This window comes from Adelges cooleyi, unplaced genomic scaffold, assembly GCF_023614345.1.
Source record: "Adelges cooleyi isolate 19-005CV unplaced genomic scaffold, UGA_ACOO_1.1 ACOO_flye_CR_arks_rails_tigmint_CR_PRNA_247, whole genome shotgun sequence".
Taxonomy (NCBI): Eukaryota; Metazoa; Arthropoda; class Insecta; order Hemiptera; family Adelgidae; genus Adelges; species Adelges cooleyi.
This window is the reverse complement of record NW_026095912.1, coordinates 4,542,200-4,560,907: the sequence shown is the minus strand read 5'-3', so window position 1 is coordinate 4,560,907 and position 18,708 is coordinate 4,542,200. Positions and strand designations below refer to the sequence as shown.

Genomic DNA, 18,708 nt, shown 5'->3' with positions numbered 1-18,708 from the left:
GAATTATGTACAAAAGCAAAATAGCCTAAAACTATATACATACAATGTATACATATATTATGCTGAGTCGAGAATGTTAACACACAATACATGTATTTCGATTAAGAAAATTTAAATGAAAACATTTCTTAAAATAATAATAATTAAAAAAAAAATAGGAATTTTTTTTTTGTATAAACATAAAACAAAAGAGGAGGGGGAAAAAGATGCCAGATCTAATAAATAGCAATAATAATAATAAAAAAAATATGCGAATGCCACGTTTAATAAATTTTTCAATCGATAATCGCTATTTGTCATACACGACGGACTTTTTAAAACTTGAAATTAGCACTCGGCTAAATTATATAATAAAAATAAAACATTCACACATTTTAACAACTCAACCGACATTTACAACCATTTTCAACATAGACTTGTACATTTTTAATTATAATATACAACACACATCGCATGAACAAATCGTTATCGATAAAATCGATATTAAAATTATGGTTTACAGGTAAAAGAATAATTTTGATTTTCAACCTTTATATATATATATATATATATATATATATATATATATATATATATATGATTATACAAACACAAAAATGAGTAAAAATTTACATTTCATTTTTATGTTTACCTAAGAAGAAGAAAAAACAATTTTTACGTTGAATATAAAAAGCATCGTTTTAAGAACTGTCGCATGTGTTGTTTGGATTAATTGCGTGTGCTACCGCGTTACTACAAGTCATTTTTTTTCGGATTTTCTCTCAAGTAGTATAACCGGGATTTGTTCCAATTTATAATCACAACAAAGATTTCTTAATATTTTTCGGTTGTTTTTAAAGAGGAGGAGTATTGTTATTGTGCCAATGTCCGATGTCAATTGAATACACACACAGAATAACTGAACTCGACCAGTCTCAACTCTCAAAATCAGTCTCAACGAAATTATTTTTGAATACATTATATATTATTATTTATGTGTTAACATTCGTCGCGACGCGTTGGGTTGGAATTTAATTGAAAATAATAATAAAAATAAAAAAATTACTAGTATTTAGGAACAAATTTGTTGTTTATATTTTGTTACTATTGTGGCGTAAACATAATAAAAGCTAACATTTCTTTTTTTCTACTTTTAGACCGCTAAACCTTTTTTTCCCCTTAAACCAATAGGTTCGTTAAGATAATTATAAAAAAAAAATTACAAATATTTAGACGGACAAATAAATGAGATTTTCCATTATAAATAACGACAATTTTTAATACACGCTTACATTAGGAATACTGTTAACCGTATCTCGAAATAATATAGTATACTTTTTATTAAAAAATAACGTAATGTTTTGCGCCGACGACAAAGACCGACGGGAGTGTATACGAAAATTAAAATTAATTTACACTGCTGCGCAATCGAATATTGGTAACGTACGAAATACGTTTAATACTGCAATAATTACTTATATGTTAATTATTATTTTACACTTACTAGTCTATTTTATTATAATAACGACATAATTACACACTCCGATCGAGAGATAAATATTATAACAAACAATAATTAAGTAGTTTTTTTGATTATAAACAATATATAATATATGTATAAAACTAAAATACATAACACGCACATAGCTGCAGTATTTTAAACTAAAAAAAAATAAATAAAAAAAAAGGTGAAAATATTTGTCTCGGTTAAAAACCGTAACTATTTAAAAAAAAATATATATACATTTTTGTTGTCTATTAAAAACTGTTTGTAAGAAAATAGAACGGTTTGTTTAAGTCACTTTTTTCAAATCAATGTTTTTCTAACTAGTTTTATTATTAATTAGAAAATAAAGTCTCAAACAAACAATAGGTTCCGTTTTAAATTGACAACAATAATGTATATTACAATATTATTATTTTTTTTTAAATTCTCGGTTTTTATTTAACACAACGATTATGAGTAGGTTTATAACGTTAACCGTTAAAAGTCAATTTAAGTGTGGTGTTTAATTAATTGTTATAATGTTTTCAAAAAATATTGGTAAAATAAATAAATTTTCAAGGCGGAACCAAGCCGCCAATTTATTTGGTACAGATAAAAATATTGTTGTATGCAATTATTATTCAAAAATATAAATAATAATATAATTGTGTAATTACAAATAATAATTATATTGTTTTACCAATTTTAACAGTATTTTTCCATACAAAAATCTTTCAACAACAATTTTTTCTCGACAACGAGAAACACGAAAAAATTCACGTTAATCTAAACGTTTTGAAATTGATTTTTCTTACAATTTTTCATGGAATATAATAACAAATCATTGGTCAAAAATAAAATAAAAAATAAAAATGAGAATTGTACACCAAACTAAATAAATTAACTTTTAACCGAATTAAATATACTTTTTTAGTCATAATATGATTTTGTGAAATTTAAACTGAACACTTCTAAAATATTGATAAACTGATTATTACTCAACAAATCTCTACTACTAAAACGTAATGCTTTTGTTTAGATAAGACTAGATATTATAATTATTTTTCTTAGCGCTAACCTATCATCACGTATTGTTTCTAAAGAATAGTAATTGTTTAATAATTGTAAGTAGTTATTAGAAATTGGCTGGATATATTCTGATTTATTTTTATTAATTGACTACAATACAATATATGGCAAGTGTTGAGAGGCTGTAAAACAAAATCAAGACTATACCGAAAAAAATTAACTAGAAGAAAAAAAAAAAAACTACGATAGTTGTCATAGGATTATTAAATAAAAAAGAAATAAATGGAAAGAATTTTCTATAGAAAAAAAAAAAAATACTAATGATCATAAGTCTTAACAATGTCAATATATCAATACTACAAAAAGAATAAATAAGATATTTTGCAATTTCTCAACAATTGCAAAATTATTAATATATCAAAATAAATGTTTATCATCGATTTTGTATAAACTTTTAGAAAAGAAATGCTTAATTTTTTATTATTTTTTTTGTATGTATGTTTGTACCTACAGTTAATCTACAATAGTCTTAAGAAAAAAAATATGTCCTAGGTTTAGCAGTAAAAAAGTAAAGATTATTTACACTTAACAAACTGGGGCACAATGTATTATAGACGACGATTCAACATTCATACGTATAATGTTGTACCCCTTGCTGCGACGGGTAACCGTCGCTTTGGTCGGGCTGCAAATGGCACACGACCGTCTGACCGTCGAGCACTGCAATCGTTCTGGCCGTCTGCTCTTTGAGTTGCTGCCTGAACGCAGCGTTGAGTGCCGTGTGAAAATTGTGAGCGTCCGGGCTCTGCGGGGGAGCCATGATGAGCGGCCTGTGATCGCCGTAGCTTTTCGACGACTGTCGGCTCATGTCGCTGTTTCTTCGACCATCTTCGTCGCTCAAGTCGGACACAAGAGCGGCTTGTTCCCGCTCCCTCTCGCGCTCGCGTTCGATTTCTTCGTACACCGGGTCTTCGTGCCCGCCCGACGCCGATATGCCGCCCATTATTTCAGAATACGTGTGATTCCAAGGACTGGTGGCCCGCACGCCACTGACGCCGATGAAACCATCACCGATCGTGTTACACCGCAGCGAGCACATCTTGGGCACGCCGTGATTGTTGTGCACGTAAGTCGGTTGCTTCAGGCTAAAACATTTGTCCTGCACGTTCGTCTTGCTCTGCAACAGAGATGATAACACGGTAACATGAGCACACGATACACGGTCGAAATTTGTCACAATAAATAACTAGCTTAAAATATTCACCTGAGACGACGGTTTGTGAAGAGTGTTGCCGAACATGGTTTGTCCGGACGATTTGGGCAGTTTTGTTCGAGAGTAGTTCCTCTGGCAAGAACGAGTGTACGGCAACGTTCCGCCGCGGACAGCAGTTTGTTGATCGTTATTCGGTGAAGAACTGTCCAATTCGGGCACGTCTATTTCGTTTTGCACGGTAACTACTTTGCTGCCGATCGTGTGCTTGTCGTGAGGCGGATGATGGAACGTCTGTGAAGAACACAAGAAATTTTACATTAAAAATGATTCCAAATTGAAAATAGTCATGGTGGTTGTTGACGACATACGTTCATCCTGTGCGAAGACAAGGAGCGCGGCGTCGAACATTCGGCGATGCTTCCTTGACTGTTTTGGCCGACCGAAGTGCCGTACAGGCTGGTTCTCTGATTTTTATAATTTAAATTCAATTCCGGTGTAGAATTTATCAGGCAGCATCGCCACGGCAAAAAGGAAATCAGCGTGAACTCGGAAAACACCTTATAAACCTGCAAACAATTCGTCTTGTTTTATAATGTGAAGCTTATTTATTTAATAGGCTAAAGTTACCAAGACACAAAAAAAAAATTTCAACTTAAAAGCAATGGAATTTGACATAAGTGAACTCACCGAATTGTTTTTTATGCAGTAGAGCAAAATTATAATTAACCCTTGTGAACAGTTGACGGCGGAAAATATGTACAGCCTAAAAGTGGAGTATGACGTCACGTAAAGGAATGCTAGTGTCCAAGTCAGCGTAATAAAAATCAACAACAAAATTGCACTTCTCAACCACATCCTGAAAATGACAACAATTAACATAGTACATAGTAGAAATATTGCAATTTAATGTTAATAACGACGACAAAACTTACTTCAAAGAAGTTATCTTAACGTTTTCTTTGCATTTGACAGACATCATAGAGGAATTACTTCTAATTATATACAAAGATAGACATAAAAGGACTAGATTTACCTGCGAAAAAAAAAACAAATTTGATATTTAACAATGTTATAAAACAATGTTGGGGGAGTGGGGATATCTTAGTTTCAACAGACACTTACAGAAACAATAAATATAATACTGTATACAATAACGTTATTCGGCTGAAGACAATAATAATTATTCGAACTGTAGACGTGAGGATCTAAGTAACAAGCCACCATAACAATACCCAACGGGATTCCGTAACCAAACAAATAATACAGACGCATTTGCAGTATTTCCGAGTTGAACACTTCGATTAATGTAGCATACAAGTGGAATCCTGAAATTGATAATTATTAATTGTTAAACAGAAAACAGCTTTGTAGTAATTCTTCTAAAGTATAATTTAAACAAATTTTTTAAATTTAATATCCATTTGAAAACGTACCTTCAATGAACGTCCACGTAAACGAACACAACAACGAAATGTGTAATAATGTCGCTATTATGGTGCACGTAAACACGGCTTTTTCCTGGGTCATGCTGAACATGAAAAAGCATTCGACCAAGAATAGGCACAAAAATAAATTTTTCAAGATAACCGTACGATTCGACTGCAAGACAACAAAAACATAATATTAATTATAAAAATCCACTTCTCATTATAAACGTTATCATTACCTTGACGGTAAATTGAAGAGTGATCGCCGCCAAAAGGAAACAAACGCCGGAAAATATACAACTTATGTACACCAGCAGATTGTTGGAAGTTATACTCGACGGCGTGGGCACAGAATTTTTCAGGTCCATCAGTATGGCGAAATTTGTCAGATGATTACACTGACATAATGTATGTGTCTGATTGGTGTATATCACAGAACAACCTTCTTCCGACCATCCGCTAGAAAGATAAAAGAATACAAATGTAAGAACAAAACCGTATTGTTATCAATCGTTTGTCTAGGGACAACGCCTTAGCGGTCGTCTTACTTTTCTGTGTAATCCCAAAAAACGCAAGTCGGATTGCTAACGTTGTCGATTTGCAAATGCTGGAAACACAACGTCACCGGCTGATGCAGCTGTATATGTTTTCCTTTGCCTAACGAGGCCGATACGATTTTACTGTTGATGATGCGCACGCCATTTGCCGACTGAGGTTGGAGTATGTTTTCCAGACTGTCGAAAGCAATGTACACCAATCGTATGAATCCGGCCTCGCTGTTCTCGAGCAGCGCCGACTTTTGCAATTGTAACCATGTGTTGTTCATGAAGAACTCGTTGTTCGACGAGTACGGTATGGGAAAAACTTCGGTGTCCACATTTTGTGTCGAGATAACACGGACGCTGAGTACTGAAATATTAAGATGTCATTTATAAGGTGTCTTAAAAAAAAAAAAAAATGCCGTTGTCAGCACAACTCACAAATATTTTTAACGCTGTGCGTGATTGTCTTTTCTTTCATCATGATGTCGGCGAGGAGAAACGAGTTCTCCTCCAATCCTATCAATAGGTTTGTGGCGACCCGCATTTGCTCGTTGAACGTCAGATCTCTCCACGACGGATACTGCGTTGCGTTAAGCAAATTACTGCCTATTCGCACTACGCATTGCAACAAATCGGTGACCATGGCTTCTAGCTGTTGCTTGTCGGGAAACGTGACCATAATGTCTCTTTCCATTTTTTGAGCGACGTCTCTAATGATTTTCGTAGTCGTCATCATGTCGCCACCGTACAACGATTTACTGTCGGTCACCTGAATTAAAAAGAAAAAAAAAACCATTATTATTTTGAAAACAAATTTTCAAACGATTGGGGTGTTTGTTACCAAATTTAAAAATAATTGCCCAACACACAAGTTTTGCTTACCTGAGAAAGGTCATTTGCAATGCTGATAATAGAATCTCCTTGAAAAAGTCTACTTTCCAGGCTCGACAGCCACACTGAACGACACTCGGACAGGTCTGGCGTAGGAGGTATTCTGATCGGTATGCCGGCAATCAGACTTTGACAACGCCATCTATAAAACAAAATAAAAATAAAAATGTAATATTAAAGTATAAATACAGCTACGAGTTTTGAATAATACTTAAAAACTTTTTAATTAAGTATTTGAGGTTGAAAATATTTAATACAAATACATACAGTAAAAATATTTTTAAAAAAAAACACCAATCAAATTCAAAAGGACTATTTAAAAATTGTTTAATTTTTAATAGTTATAACGGTCAATATTGATGTGGTTAAAAATTTAAGGTCATTCATTAAAGTTTAACAGATTGCTATTTAATATACATTTTAGGCGTTGATCATTTAATTTAAACAATTCTTTATCTAAATAGTATCATGAGTAATACTTTTCTCTCTTCGTGATCATTTGTTACGGTTAAATGTTTTATTCTATTTAATCCTAAAATATAATGTTTGTCTTCTTTCTAAACTTTGAGGTGGTTTACACCAGAAAGTTGCTGTTCAAATTTGTTCTATTAAAACAGGTAAAATTAGATATGTACTAAATTATTATATTTAAATCTATTATAGTTTATCTTATATCTAAAAAAAAATATTTAAAAAAAAAGGTGACTAAATTGGTTAATATTTAATTCTAATGCTTATATGCAAATATTATTATTGATTAATTAGTGATTTGATGTAGATTAAACTAATATGTACACAATGTTGAAAAATATTGTAAAATAACATTATACTATATTAGTTTTAAATTAATGGTAATATGATAATAATTTTCTTAGCCCTTACTCATTTCAAATGAAGAAAAACCAAACATTTTAACATTATTAGGTAGGTACTTATGTAACTATTATATAAATACAGTTTTAATGGTTAATAACCGTTGTTGCCCATGCTTTATACCAATAAAAAATTGTTTTTTAAATATAACTTTGTTGTAAAAGAAATAAATTCAAATACACCTATAAATAACTAAGTATTATAAAAATATTTTCTTAAATCAAATAAACACAGTTTGGTACAAAAAAAGTGGGTTGGTTTTTATTTTTCCTGGTTGCCAATTAAAATAGGTTTAAAAAAATACCAAATTATTTAGATACAAGTATTTATTTACAAAAAGGTTAAAAAAATGCTTTCATTTAAAGTATGTTTAAATACATTGACTAATAAAAATATGTTAACTCCATTACTTTCATATAACAACTGTAAGTAGGACATTTAAAAAGAATGTGGTGCAACAAATAAATGTGTAAACAAAAATAATATCAACTTAATCAGCAGAAAAAAATGCTACTCATAAAAACAACATTTTTATTTATTCTGCTGAAGCTAGTTCTGTCGAAAGTCCACTAAAAACAATCAAACATTATTTCTTGTGTATTTTACTTTGTGTTTAGTATTGTGTAACTTTTGACTAACTGATTAAACTTATTAGAGTAGGCAATAACCAGATATTTATTTTTGGGTACACATATAACCAATAAAATCCATATTTTTAAATGTCTTCAAACATTTGCTAGTCGTAAATGAGAAAAAAATACCCTTAGGTTGGGTATTTTTAGTTGACTGATTTTTATAGCGTTATTTCGTTGTATATGTAAATTAATTGTAAAAAGAAGAACTGATAGATGTTCAGTATTGTATTTGTTTTTACTTTTCCAAAGAAAAAAACATTGAAATTTAAGCCGAGATGGAAAACTCTTTTAAAAAAATGGGTACAAAAGGAATAAATGAAAAAAAAAATCAAGTTTTAGTTCTACTCCCAATTGTAAGTTTTATTTCTAAAGAGATGAAAAGAAGGTTTTTAAATAAGTTAAAGTCCACCAAATACTTTGTTTGAGAACTTTTAAAAAAATGTTCCTGTGAAATAATATTACAACTATCAAATCCTCGTGGGACTACCTCTGTATACAATAGGCAAACACATGATCTAAACTAAGTAAAGCTTCAGAAAATTTTAAAAACAGAGCACAAAAAATATTATTTTTAAATTACAGACTACAACTTTTTCAACTAAACTTTTCAAATAAAAGTTCATACAACATTGTTAGAACAACAACTAGGTATTTATTTCTTCAAAATTGTTATTTTTAGATTATAGTAAATGAAGTTCTAATGGATAAAAACTAATTTTATTTTATTTTATAAAAACTTGGCAAAAATGATTATTTATAGAAACTGTAAAAGAAAGCAATATTTTATAAATAAAATGTAAACGAAACAATTAAAAACATTTCTAGCGTTTTAATGTTGAGGTGTTTGTTCTATTATTATCGGTAGTATTTTATTTAGGTTTCATTAACTCACCTAGCAACACCAGCGGCACCGCCAGGACAAGCTTGCACCGCCTCTTCGCCGGCTTTAGTCCAATTCCAGAATAGACTTCTCGACGTTTCAGGAGGACAAGACAACGATAGTCTGTCGTCCATTCCTTCAACATCGATAATACTCAATTGGGGCGGTAAGTCACTAGTCGGCGAACTCCATTCGGTCGTAACTGAAACTAAAATTTAAAAAAATATATTTAATATTTTAAGAAGAAAATTGTTGCCGTGTTAACAAAATAATTACTTGACGGTAAATTCTGTTCTCCTTCGGTAATAGAGTTGTTATGACTTATGGATAATTCCGACGTCGCCACAGTACTGGTTGTAGTCGATGAAACCGATGATACATGTTCTTCTTCTACGTTGGAACCGCCGTGGTCGTCCAATTGTGGAGATGACAAAACTGGCGGGATCGGCGTAGCGGGTTTGAGGGTCAACAACTTGTCGGCATTCCAAACACTGGGTTGCGACGTTATTAACCACGGTGGATTAGGTCTTACGGTTGTTGTCGACAGCGATGCTAAAATCAAAATTAAATGTATATTTAAGAGTAGAATTTCATTTTGGTCATCAGTCGTGTTTAATAATTACCCGGAATACAATGATATTGAGCTTCGAGATATTTCATCGTGCCGGGACACGGATCGGAGAACAAACCGGTGTTGGCTTGAATACTGCAATTCCTTTTTTCGTTGCATCTGTAAAATTGTTTTTAAAAAAATGTTAAAATTTGATTATAAAAAAATTGAAAAAAAATGAATTGCTTTTCATGCATAGCTAGATATTATAATTGTTTGTATCGTATTACTTGGCTTGCAACAGAGGTAAAGTGTTAGTGGACATACAGTTGACACTCCAATCCGTGTTACCGTGGTCGTTACATACTGTAATAGAATATCGACCGTAAATGGCCCGGTCCAAATGAATGATTTCGCCTTCTCTACATTCCAGTTTGAGGTATTTTCCTTCACAAGCGTAGACCGTATCATATCGGTTGGTATCTAATAATGCAATGCAAATGTTAATAAAACACAAACTACACAAGTAGGTATATGTTCTGTAGTTTCAATGGCTACAACATAAACCTATCATACCTTTGGCTAAGGCGACGGGTAACAAAACAGTCAACAAGAATACTAGTTTTACATTTGCACTGTTCAATCTTGCCATCTCCTACGAGCCAAGCTGAAAACAAAAGTAAAAACATTAAGTTATAGAAGTTAAATTCTGAATTTTCTCAACAATAAATCGTTATTACAAAAAAAAAAAAAAAACATAATTATATTTGGAAAGAAGCAAAAGAGGGAGAAGGCTAAAATACAGTAAGTTACAGAGATATGTAACTAATAACTAATAAGATAGTTCCCAAAATCATTATCGGCATATTATAATCCGCCCTGAAACGAATTCACCAAGATGACACATAATGGCAGAGCGTTGGGACTCACGCCTTTATGTAACTTTAGCTAGATAAAAAAAAACCAATTGTCTTTCAATAAAATATTAAATATCCTATTATTAATATTAATATTATCTACTTATTAATGCATACAACACAGATTAATATGCACAATACATGTATAAAAAATATAATTTTTAAATGTATTCATCACCTAAAAAGTATAACAAAAATTAATAATTTACGCATCATGTATTTCTTTTAAAAATTTAACATTACATAACAACAAATATTGTGACTTTTCTTTTTAATTTTTTGCTTGAACTGAGAGTATTTATTTTTTTAACAACGATGTGTTTAGTTTTTATAATTTTTGTTGACCGCAAAATTTCATCCCTTCCTCTCAAAATCAAGAAAAACACCGTAAAATGTGATTTCAACACATCACTCAACTTAAAATTACAGCAAGCTATAAGATTTAAAAAAATTTCCGAATTTGTGTCACAAACTTGTGTTTGAAATTCTTAAAATACACCTGAAAATTTCATTAACTTTTTCTTTTGGGAGGGATGGTTACATCTTCTTTATTTTACTTTTTTAAGCGTAGATTTAGGACTCGAGTATGAAAATTAGGCGTAAGGAATCTAGTATAGACCTATAATATTAATTTACAGTAAGATAAATTTTTTTTTTTAATTTTAGTATATTTGTTTTTTTTTATTAAAAGTAATAAAATTTTAACCTTATCTATCAAAATGTTCAATAAACTATTCAAGCTTCCAAAAAAAAGAAAATGTTAAAAACTTGTAATAGACATCAATTTTTTTATAAGAGAAAGCATAAAAAATCATACAACTAGTACTATAAGTTGTCTGTAAAATTATTTAAATTTAAATTAAATAGTTTTTACCATCCACAGTTTTATTAATTTTGTTTGTTTTAACTATTTATAAGTATAAATAAAAAAAGTATTAAAAGTATTAGATTTTTTTTTTATTTCAGTTAATTTGTTTACTTTATTTGTTGACATTAAATAGGTATTTATAATAAAAGCATCGTTGATATAATAAAGGTAATAAACCTACTTATACAATTACAAAATGTATTATAACTAAATTTCGGAAGATACAGTATTTTGGAATTTAATATTCAAATAAAAATAGTTAACTGATCAATGAAAAATAAAATAACCAGTATTTTATACTGGTTCATTGCTTTATCAAAAAACAAAATCTTATGGTACATTTTTTCAAAGTACTAATAGTTTAGAGATATACAAGTGACCTTTACGAAGGCAATAACCTTACTAACTTCCTATTTTATAAAGACCCACTTCGTTCTTGAAGAAATTCGAACCCATTAATATCACTCCAACAATACCTCATCAAATTACATTTTTGAAATCTTAAACAATGTCAATTACCTTGTTCGTCCTTTGAAGGTTTAGAATGTCAAGTTACCTTTTTGTTATTTAATTTAAATCATTTTATATATGATACTTTTTCTTAACTTAAACTTTGATTTTAATTAATTTGAAACAGATAAAAGAAAAAGTAGCTTTACTCAGCCTTGTAAAAATATCTCAAAAAATAAAAAATTCTTGCAACTTATGAAATTAACTTTGATTTTGGATAAAATGTATTAAAATATGCATTTAAAAATATCAAAATATGCAATCATATACGTCTTTATTGAAATTGGTTAAATATTTGTATAGCAGAGTTTTCAAATAGCCGACTTGACATGATATAAATATTATTTTACGATGATTAATTATTTAAAAAAGTATTATACGCATAAGGATAACATTGAGTTACTATTATTTTGGTGATGGTTTCAAATTTAAAAGAACAATGATGGTTATTTTAGAAATCTTGGACAATAGTTTATAACAATAATTTTCGTTTATTTCTTTTCTCATATTGTGAGTAATTTTCTTTAGCTCATACTCATAAACACAACTAAAGATAATAATAAAATGAAATATTTTAAATAATAATTATACCTAACTATACTTACAAATATCCTACTAAATCTAGAAATAATCATTAAAGGCATATATATATGCTCAAAAGTGTCAAATATGCAAATATGTACAATAAGTTTGCTATTTGAAATTTAATTATTGTAAATCAAATTTATTTCATATTTGGGTTTAATTTTGATTTTACTAAAAAAGTATGCTAATACATAAACATCCGAGCTTTAGTTATAAGTAACTACTTTAACTTATGAAAACCTAACTTCGATTTCTAAAGGAACTAGAATCGAAATTTTACAAAAAAATGTTACAGAAAATACTTAAGTTATAACATTTATGGATCACGAAAATATTAACAATATGTGTAAATATTTTAAACTAAAGAATAATACAATTTTTTTTTGGATTTTTTATTTCTCAATTTCGTAGGAAGATTGGTGAGCTTTTTTAAATATTGGCCTAGCAAAGTAAATTTTTTATTTTTTTTAAATAAAATTAAAATCCATTGTAAAACCGATACCTCATAAATTTTGCATCGAAGCTAAGAATTATCTACAAATTTAAAAGGCCCGACAAAGTTATTTTACTCAAGTTTTAGTGAATAAAAAAAAATTAATAATAATAGATTGTTTTAATAATTTCAGTATTTAATTAAAATAAGAAACTTCTTCTTATGCGAACGATATACAGAAAAATGAATTTGTTAAGTATTTTTTGTAACACAGTTTTTCTGGGAAGTTTTCATTATGTAGATTAAGTACATCAAAATAAAAAATGATTGGATTTTTAAAATAACATTGAGTGTAAACAAGAATAATTTGTATTGTTTACATTATTTTGTAGTTGAAAATAATCCAATTATTTCAGACGTTTTAAATAAATTACATTTTTACAAATGTTCTGAAGAAACCAATTACACAGCTAAAAGTATTAAAATGGAAGAATTCACTTCTATAGTTATATGCAAAGCAGAAATAAAATGCGCGATAAAATAATTAAAAATACAATTGAGGCACTTAATTAGAACAAAAGCCCATTGTGCTTTTTTTTGCAAAATGAAATTTTTTTTAAAAAGTTTCTTTTTTTATTTGATATTGCGGTAGATATTGGCCCAGAATTCATACCAAAATATACTGCTGTAATAAGAAAACATAATATTCTAGAAAAAGGGCCTAAAAGTGTTTAACTGTGATTAAAACAGTCTTACAAAGTAAAACATTGTGGTAACTACTTTTAAATGTTGTAATATTCTCAAATTTAATATTGTTTTTATAGGACACTTTTATTTTGGTTTATTTTAAGCACAGTAATATAATGTTGTGCAAGAAATTCGAAAAAAAATGTTACATTTTATATACAGAAAATAAGTGTTTTTATTTTTATTAAATAAATATAAACTTTCAATTTAAAAAATATTGATTAGAACCAAAGCCCAATTTTCCAACTTTTGAAAAAGTCCTTAGGCTTATTTAAAATTAAAAATGAATACTTTATAAATTAAATCAACCCATTAAACGGTAATAAATTAGGCAATATTATAAAATTTTCGTTATAAAAAATAGTTTTTTGTCTCCTGAAAAAATCCAAAATTTGAAATTGGGCCCTTATTCTAACAAGTGCCTCAATTTCAATAATGCATTTATTGTCATTAAAAAATCTTATAGGTATACCTTAATTGAAATGATTTAAATATATATTTATTTCGGTTTTTCAACAGATTTATTTAATACCAATAAAAATGTTTCCATGAAAGATGATAAATATCATTAAGAGGACGTCACACACCCGTTATTTTCTACAAAAAATCCGCCTTGCGCAGATTAATTTTACAAAGGCTACAATCAAAACTAAGAAATCAAGTTTTTACATAATATAGACAACAACATTGTCTGTGTTCCACCATCGCTTTTTTTTTAATATTTCAACCAGTGAATGAATAATTAATTAATTAAGAAAGGGCTTTTTTGACTTTATTAAAAATGATATAGCATTGGTTGTATTAAGTATGTCGAAAAAATATGGATGATGGTACACACATAATTTTGTCATAAATAATATGTAAGAATTTCTTTCCTTAACTATATATGAAGCCTGAGAAAAATTAATCTGCGCAAAGCAGTTTTGATGGGAAAAAAATAGTAATTTATCCTATAGACATGACTATGATAGTCTGACAAAAAAATGGCAATCAACAAAGTACTATCATTACTGTATTAATACATTATAGTACAAACTCTAAATTAAGATTTTTCGAAAAATTGCCTATACTTTACTCCTTAGAAATGGCCGGTGTGGCGTCCTCTTAAATTTACTTTATAAAAATTATTAAATAATAAATAAGTTCAAAAGCTTAACCCGATTTCATCAGTTCCAAGTTAAGTATGACCATTTTTGTGACATCTAATTCCAAAATGAAATTGATTTTTATGGTAATATTTTTCTTTTTTTTAAATTTATGGTATGAAAGCTTGATAGAAAATAAACTCGTTAAAAGTGTAAAAGGGAAACAAATTCTAAATTTAATTAATAATTAAATTTAGGTAATTTAAAAAATATATAATGTGAAAATTAGGTGATAGGTACTATAAATATTATCTTTAAACACAAATATTTACTTAAATATCAGTTAAAATATTATTTTTAATTTAACTACATTAACTAAACAGTAAATACATTAATTATTTTATAATTATTGTTATATTACCAATTTTAAATCGGTTGTACTTGCTTTTATTTATTTTTCCTTTTTTTTAATTTCACAATACAGATTTTTAGGTCAGTCCAAAACTGCATTGGACATTTTCCACCAAAAGCATTTTTTTCTTTTTTACTTTTTAACTTTCTTCTCAAACCTTAACAATACAGTTTCTATCACGTCTGCACCAGTTTATTTTACTAACATTTCACAATTTCAATAAAACGTATGTAGCTCTTGACTACTTGTTCCTACAATATTAAAAAAGTTTTCCACGCATTTCTGCTCTATCTGTTTTGTTACCAAACTCATTAAACATTAAACAGGTCAGCTATAAAAACCTAATATTACATTCCATCTACTTTACTCCGAAACATTTTCCTCACTACGGTCGCAGCTCAGCTTATAACATTTTCGCATTCCCAAGTCCTACTCATAAAACTGAAAAAACTTAATTATTTACAATAACACAAGTAATGGTATTTACGGAAACGACTCAATACATTTATCTATATCTGCACTCATCCAAAACAATAAAACTAATCCATACAAGTAGCAGATATAGAAACAAGTATCTGAGCTGAACTGTATTTAATTTATTACTTAAACACTTTCTAAGTTAATGGCTTTTAAATTATATGCACGGAAGAGGTGGTCTCATTAAAAACACATAACAATTGCTATTAACTGACCAGCAAAAGGAATGCACATTAAGTTTTAATACCTTCAAGAGAAGCATAAAATATAGGTTATTTGTTTTTTTCAAGTAATAATATGTGTTCTAACACTTACATACAACAATAGTAATTTAGTTCTCATCATACAGTTTGAAGTTTTTTGACAAAGCGTAGGTGAGATTTGGAAACAAAAGCTTAAACATTTTAATTAGATGCAAACAAAAATTGTCTCGTAATTTTTTAGCCTAGAAAATTTCAATTGGAACATTCTCGATGCGAATAAGAGTACTTTAGGGAAGTCAGTGCTACTCGTCAGTACTTGGAACGGAGTAGAACATATTTAAAAGTTTTAACCATGTAATTTCAGTGAATTAGATTCTTTTAGACATTTTTTTACATTTTATCTCTACAATAATTATGTGTGAAGAAGAATAGCCTAGATTTGTATTCAGAAAAAAAAAACAGGTTGAAAATTTCAATCAAATAATTAATTAATCAATTAATTGTTGAGTATTTGTTTAAATATCTGAACAGGGCAAGTTTAAAGTTAATAAAAGTTTATAAGAGCAAGTAATTGATTTCATAAATATCATTAAAAAAAATCTGTTTTTTTTCTGAATTATTTATTTTTATTTTTAAAGAAATTTTGTCAAAAAATCTATCGAATATTGTTATGCATTAATGTGAAATTCAATTGTACTAGTTTGACTTAGTGTTTCAATCAAAATAATTAAATTTAATTTAACTACCTATTACAATACAATTATATTGTATAAAACATAAATTAAATGAATTATCATTTGGAGAATAAATTATTCAAATTTGAAAAGTAATTCTTCTTTTTCGTCTTATCCGGTACATATACCAGTATGGTTATTTTACATAAAATAGACATTTATATTTAAACATGTTTTTTCTAATGCAAATATTTCCTATTTAAATGATACATTACAAGCATTGAACTGTATAATATTTTTGTAATCTGAATTTGTGGTCCTATTGTTAGTGACAGCTTTGTATCTTCTAATCTAAAAAGAGTTTAATCCACGTTTCTCGTAATATGTTTAATAGTCTATAGAATAAACTTTAAAAAGGCTATTTAATTTATGTAACTTGTGGAAAATTATAATCTATTCACTTGATTGTTAAATATTTAACTTAATAAGTGTGAACCACAAAATAATAATATGAATAAATAATTCATAAAAATGTATTGCAATTAAAATTGTTTAACATTATTAACTTATATACACCAAAATGAAGGTTAAATTATAGAAAAATCAAATACTTGATTGAAGAGATTTCATCAAAATTTTTTTGTTTTTTATGTTGCAGTTTTGCAATGATTTGACTTTAATTAATCATATCAATAAGACGTACCTATGGGTTTGACTACGACTTTATTACAAGAAAACAGTTATATCTAATTTCAGCTCTTACATAACGTTTTCATTTTAAGGTGAAAATAGGTTTATAAAGTGCATCACATTTTGGCTCTTGCTTAATAGCATAAATCATATAATCGGTACATACATTACCTTAAAAAATACATAATCCTATTTGACAACGGCACCCTGTCAACGTGTAGAGATAGTTTTCTTACAAACACCACGTAGGTATATTCAATATTAACTTTGGAACAATTGGACGTGGAACTGATCGAAAGGACAAGCGTTGGATTGGAATTGTACAAACAACAAGTATAACCAAACAACGTAGCGGCCAAACGGATTGTGCCGTACGCAAAACCAAGTATTCGTAGTTGTTGCACTTACCTATTTTTATTCGCTATAACAATGCGTTCCGCTGTAAGTCCATATCGTGCGGGCTGTGTTGTTTCGTTGGAGCCGTAACGCTCAGAACAGACGGTGCATGCCTGGGCCACGGTTATCGCACTGACGGTACGCGCGGGCGAGCTTTTGGCACGGAAGACGCACCTCAGCACTGGTGGACGTTTTTGTGATAACAATTACACATTGCGGCGGCAGCACACACAAAGAAGTCGTCCCGTCGCGACGGGTCTGCGACGGCAAAACGGCAATCCGAGTGCGTGCAAAAGAACGTGGCGGCTTCACACGGCGACGGACTTGACGCCGACATTTATAAAGGGAAATTTCCAAAAAAAAAAAAATACCCAAGTACAACGCTATGTACTTAATATGTTATTTTCAAAAAAACGCATTAGACTCGCACAACAGAAACGCGCTATCGTACGCCTCGTGCGCTCGCTGATACACCACTGTCCACTGTCTGTCTGTCGCGGGTGGCACGGCGGCGGCCGATCACAATGGTGCGCGGTGCGGTAACCTGCCCGGTGTACGCCGCAATGTTTTTGTTTTTTTTTTTTGTTTTTACGATTTCAAATGATCGTCACTCGCGTTATCGTCACCGCGGCGTCACGCATATTATAATTATTAATCAATATCAATATTGTTATTATTACCGAAAAAAACGACGAGCACCGTCAACGTCGATCGGTGTTGTTGTTATTGTTTTGTCGAACCGAACAATTTTCAGCAAGCGACGTACGCATCTCGTGCACGCACACACATACACATTATACACGCACACACACACACACACACAAAAAAAATATATATATATATTATAAATTATTATTATTATACATGTATATATATATATATATAATGAATACTGCGGCGGCGGCGGCTGTGACTGTTCGGAACGCCAAAGCGCTGGGCGAGAAGAAGTGCTGCGGCGGCGGCGGCTGGTGCCTGCTCGATGGTGGGAGTGACGGCGGCTGCGGCAGTGCGGTATTCTCTCCCCACTCGACGCACGTATGAGCGCGAGTGTGTGTGTGTGTATAATAATGGTAATGATAATAATATGGTGCGTCGCGGCCCAAGCTACGGTGTGTGTGTAATGCGAGCGACAAGGACCGACAGAGCGAGCCAGTTTTGGGGGGGGGGGGGTGGAGGGGCTGGAAGAAAAACGTCTGGAAAGAAAGG

At 30.0% G+C, this 18,708-nt stretch overlaps 1 protein-coding gene across 1 annotated transcript; it reads right to left on the bottom strand.

Annotated features, from left to right (window-relative positions):
* Positions 1-2,930: 2,930 nt before the first annotated feature.
* On the bottom strand, positions 2,931-18,331 carry LOC126836680 (latrophilin Cirl). Its single transcript, XM_050570284.1, has 17 exons — positions 17,515-18,331; positions 10,082-10,172; positions 9,796-9,988; positions 9,579-9,685; positions 9,232-9,507; positions 8,968-9,163; positions 6,559-6,709; positions 6,115-6,445; positions 5,683-6,043; positions 5,374-5,593; positions 5,141-5,306; positions 4,830-5,032; positions 4,640-4,740; positions 4,395-4,563; positions 4,076-4,273; positions 3,759-3,998; positions 2,931-3,671 (listed from the first exon to the last, which is right to left on the bottom strand). Exons 2-17 carry the CDS (start codon positions 10,155-10,157, stop codon positions 3,117-3,119), a joined length of 3,543 nt encoding a protein of 1,180 aa, XP_050426241.1. The 5' UTR covers positions 10,158-10,172; positions 17,515-18,331; the 3' UTR covers positions 2,931-3,116.
* Positions 18,332-18,708: the final 377 nt, after the last annotated feature.

What these genes read in the sequence shown, in the direction of transcription:
- LOC126836680 (XM_050570284.1), bottom strand. Translation starts at nt 10,157, where the DNA reads ATGGCAAGATTGAACAGTGCAAATGTAAAACTAGTATTCTTGTTGACT. An exon ending in TTACCTCTGTTGCAAGCCAA is followed by an intron (nt 9,686 to 9,795) that starts GTAATACGATAC and finishes ACAATTTTACAG; the next exon opens with ATGCAACGAAAAAAGGAATT. An exon ending in TTTTGGGATTACACAGAAAA is followed by an intron (nt 5,594 to 5,682) that starts GTAAGACGACCG and finishes TTATCTTTCTAG; the next exon opens with CGGATGGTCGGAAGAAGGTT.